This window comes from Mesoplodon mirus (assembly GCF_964341445.2).
Source record: "Mesoplodon mirus genome assembly, chromosome: 5".
Lineage (NCBI taxonomy): Eukaryota > Metazoa > Chordata > Mammalia > Artiodactyla > Ziphiidae > Mesoplodon > Mesoplodon mirus.
The window spans coordinates 22113142-22117013 of NC_138980.1; the positions used below are offsets into that span (position 1 = coordinate 22113142).

General features: G+C 34.3%; 1 protein-coding gene across 1 annotated transcript; it reads left to right on the forward strand.

Moving 5' to 3' along the window:
- Nucleotides 1–1966: 1966 nt before the first annotated feature.
- Nucleotides 1967–3257, forward strand: LOC309805252 (ATP synthase subunit epsilon, mitochondrial-like; the record flags this gene model as incomplete). The annotated part of the gene is made up of 2 exons (XM_082623185.1): nt 1967–2065; nt 2990–3257. 2 exons carry the CDS (start codon nt 1967–1969, stop codon nt 3167–3169), a joined length of 279 nt encoding a protein of 92 aa, XP_082479311.1. The 3' UTR covers nt 3170–3257.
- Nucleotides 3258–3872: the final 615 nt, after the last annotated feature.

Sequence of the window (3872 nt, forward strand, 5' to 3'; positions counted from 1 at the left end):
GGAATATGAAATGGCACAAACACTTGGGGAGAAAATTTAGCAGTTTCTTAAAACTTTAAACCTACCCAATGGTCTGACCCAGGCTCTGTATTCACTGGAAAAGTGAAAACATATGTCTACACAAAGACTTGTACATAAACGTTCACTGTGGCTTCATTTACAATAGCCAAAAACTGAAACCAACTAAATGTCCATCAACAGGTGAATGGAAAACAAATTGTCATGTATCTGTACACTGAAATAACACTCAGCAATAAAATGGAATTAACTATTGATATGTGAGAGAGCACAGATGAATTTCACAGTAATTATGTTGAGATAAAGAATGAGGACAAAATAAAAAAGAATACTGCCTGATTCAATTTATATAAAATTCTAGAAAATGCAAATTATTCTACAGTCACAGATCAATGGTTGTCTTAGGTAGGGGGACAGGGAAGGGGATGCACAAAGGAAACAGAGGGCACAAAGAAATTTTTGAGGTTGATGAATATGTTATTATGGTGATTGTGGTGGTGGTTTTACATGTATATACATATGTCAAAATTTATCAGCTAATGCTTTATATATGTGCATTTTAATGCGTATCAGTTATACTTCAGAAAACTATAATTAAAAAAGAAACTCTGTATTCACATTGTCAATTAATTATTAGCTTTAAATGCTATATTTGTAGGGAGCCTGATAAGGTTTGGACCAAAGAAGAAAAATATGTTTTTTGAAGTCCTGTGAAGACAGAAGTCATCAGGTGAAGTGGAATTACAGCTGAAAAATCAGAAAATATTGAAAATGGAAATAAACGATCTTGTAAGAGGAAGGTATGGATAATAGAAGATAGTTGTTGAAAAATATTGGTGAAAGAATAAAGAGGGAACAAAGGGCATGCAGATTTCACCTGTTTGTTCATTAGGGAATTGACTGAACTCCTTACTTTCCTCACCTGAAAATAGAATAATACCTACACTATACTTTCTGTTAAAATTAGTTAACATGACTATTTAACATCTCTGTTACATTATAATCAGGAAAAGCACATGTTATCACCATCTAACATGAATGTGCCCTTTATATAAAAACATATATTTATTATTTTATGTATTTGTTTACTTGCTTATACAGGTCAACCATTATGAATATTTACCTTGTTTAGGGTTATATTTATAAATTAAATTAACTTCCATGATGAAACAGTTTATTTTTGTGAGAGACTATGTGTTTCAAGGCTGCAAAAAAGTGAATTTTAAATAGTTTCACTAATTCTTGTCCTATTTGTTAACCTTAAAAGTAGTTTCCTTCAATGAAGTGCTAAGAACCTAAAATCACATTTTATCAGTTAGACAGTCACTAGATTATTAAACACATTGCTATCAGAACTATTTTATAATATATTCAACTACTGCTTCCACTATCTGAGCTTTGCCCCAACATTCATATCCCTCTGATTCTCCTAACCAGTGTATTCCTTATTATGAAGCAAAACATACAGTCAGCGTGGTTGCATAAATATTCAATAAACAAATAAGGTCAGTGACATCTTGCACTAAAATAAAATACTGGCATATATGAAATAAGGTGGCAATTACACCTTAATAACAGAAACAAACACTTTACACATTTACACAAGACAATACAATTCATTCATTCATTCATCAAATATATTTCAGTCACTGTACTAGACACTTGAGATAAATCAGAGGGGTGGGGGGAAGAACAACCTGACTTGAAGTTTATATTTTAATAGACTGAGGCTAACTAGACGAGATAGATAGATGAGAGATAGGTAGATATAGAGATACAGTATTCTAGAATATTGTAAATTCTGTAGGAAAAAAAAAATTGAACAAGAAAAAGGGAACCAAGGGGGCAAGCAATGAGTTGGAGGTTGAAATTTTGAATAGGATGGTAAGGTAAGCCCCAATGAGAAAATGACAAGTGAGTAAAATCTTGAGGTGAGGGATTTAGTCTTATGGATATTCAGATAGAGTGCAATGTTTCTAAGGCTCCTGCAGCCTTCACTCAGAGCAAAGAGACCAGATGGCTGGAGAGGAGGGTGTTGGGGAGAATAGTAGGTGGAAAAGTCAGAGAGGTTCAGGGCAAGACTGGGTAGAACTTTGTGTGCCATTGGCTTTTTACTCAGTGAAATAGGAGCTGTTAATTATTTTGAAAAAGGAGGATGTGGACTAATTTCCATTTTAAGAAAATGATTCTGGCTGCACTAGAGTAAATAGAATTCAAGCATAGAGGAATGGAAGCAGGAAATCAAGATGTTATTGTAATAATCCAAATGAGAGTGGAGAAGTCTGAGACCATAGTGAATGCAATGAGAAGTCGGATTCTGAATACGTTTTGGATATAGAGATGGTTAGGATATGGGAAAAGACTGGAATTAAGGATAAATCCACAGGTTATAGCCCAAGAGACTACAGCAGGATAGAGATGTTATTAATGAGATGTGGATGACTTTGGACAGATCAGGTTTTTGTGGGCAAACATCAAGAAAGCTAACACATGGAAACTTCCATTCTATCAAGTCAGTGTTAAATGCCTTGCACAGGACCAATTGACAGGTATATAAGAGTGAACAAAACATAGTTCCAGCCCCCTTGAGAATTAACAGCCAAGTGGGCCAATTAATAAACAGATTGGGCACTCTCCATGTAAAAGGAAATTGTCTATGAGGGGCTAATGCCTATCTTCTCTAACATCACCAAATCTTGGAATATGAAAGCATAAAGGGTAAAAATGTGAGTTAAGTTTCAAACAAACTAGATCTCTTGACCCGATCGGCAGCATACTTATGAAACTAATGGAATTCATTACTAATATTACACAATAAAAAAGTATAACATGAAGTTAACATACTAAATTTCCCCAAGTGCTTTATAGCCTTTATTTTATATATTCAAGTATTACTGCAAACTAACAATATCATTTCCCGAGGTAGGCTGCACACTGAGCTGACATTGACCTCATCTTTGCGATTCGGCAGGAGGGACTCCACTCTCACAACATCACGGTGGCATATTGGCGACAGGTTAGACTCAGCTACCTCGGGTGTTCCCAGATCTGTGCAAAAGCAGTGAGAGATGCACTGAAGACAGAATTCAAAGCAAATGCCGAGAAGACTTCTGGCAGCAACATAACAGTTGTAAAAGTCAAAAAGGAATAATCTGCCCTGATTTAGCTTGAATACTACATTTTCAGAGTGAAGATGTGTGGGCACATGTTATGGCAGATTGAAAACGATCTCACTTCATGGGGGAAAAAAATACCTGTCTTTTTCATAGATTGACATTGCCAATAATTTGAAGTAAGTCTCAAAAAATATATCATTTCCCATATGTTTAAATAAATGTATGATACAAGAAAACATAATAAATGAAATTAAGACTTTGAGAAAATATTCCTCTCTTTGATGTTGATCAAGCTTTGCAGCCATATCTGTTTTCTGAAAACCTTAGACTGAATGAACTATGGGTTTGACAACAACTACTATTTTCTAAAACGTAACATTTTTCTATATTATGGAAGAAATCCAAGATTATAATACATATTTTGGAATGTAAGAAAAACACAAAAGAACTCCAAAACGGGAAAAATCATGTTTAATCTCTTCTTTCAGAGTTAACCTCTGCTAATATTTTGGTGTTTGTCCTAAGGTAACATGTGTAAAAATGCATATTTTCAAGTAAATATAAGCACACACACACACTTATGTTAACAATTATCAATTTCCCTCAGAGATGATTTGGAATAAAAGAAAGATGTATGTTATATACACTACTATGTATAAAATAGATAACTAATGAGAACCTACTGTATAGCACAGGGAACTCTACTCAATGCTCTGTGGTGACCTAAATGGAAAGGAA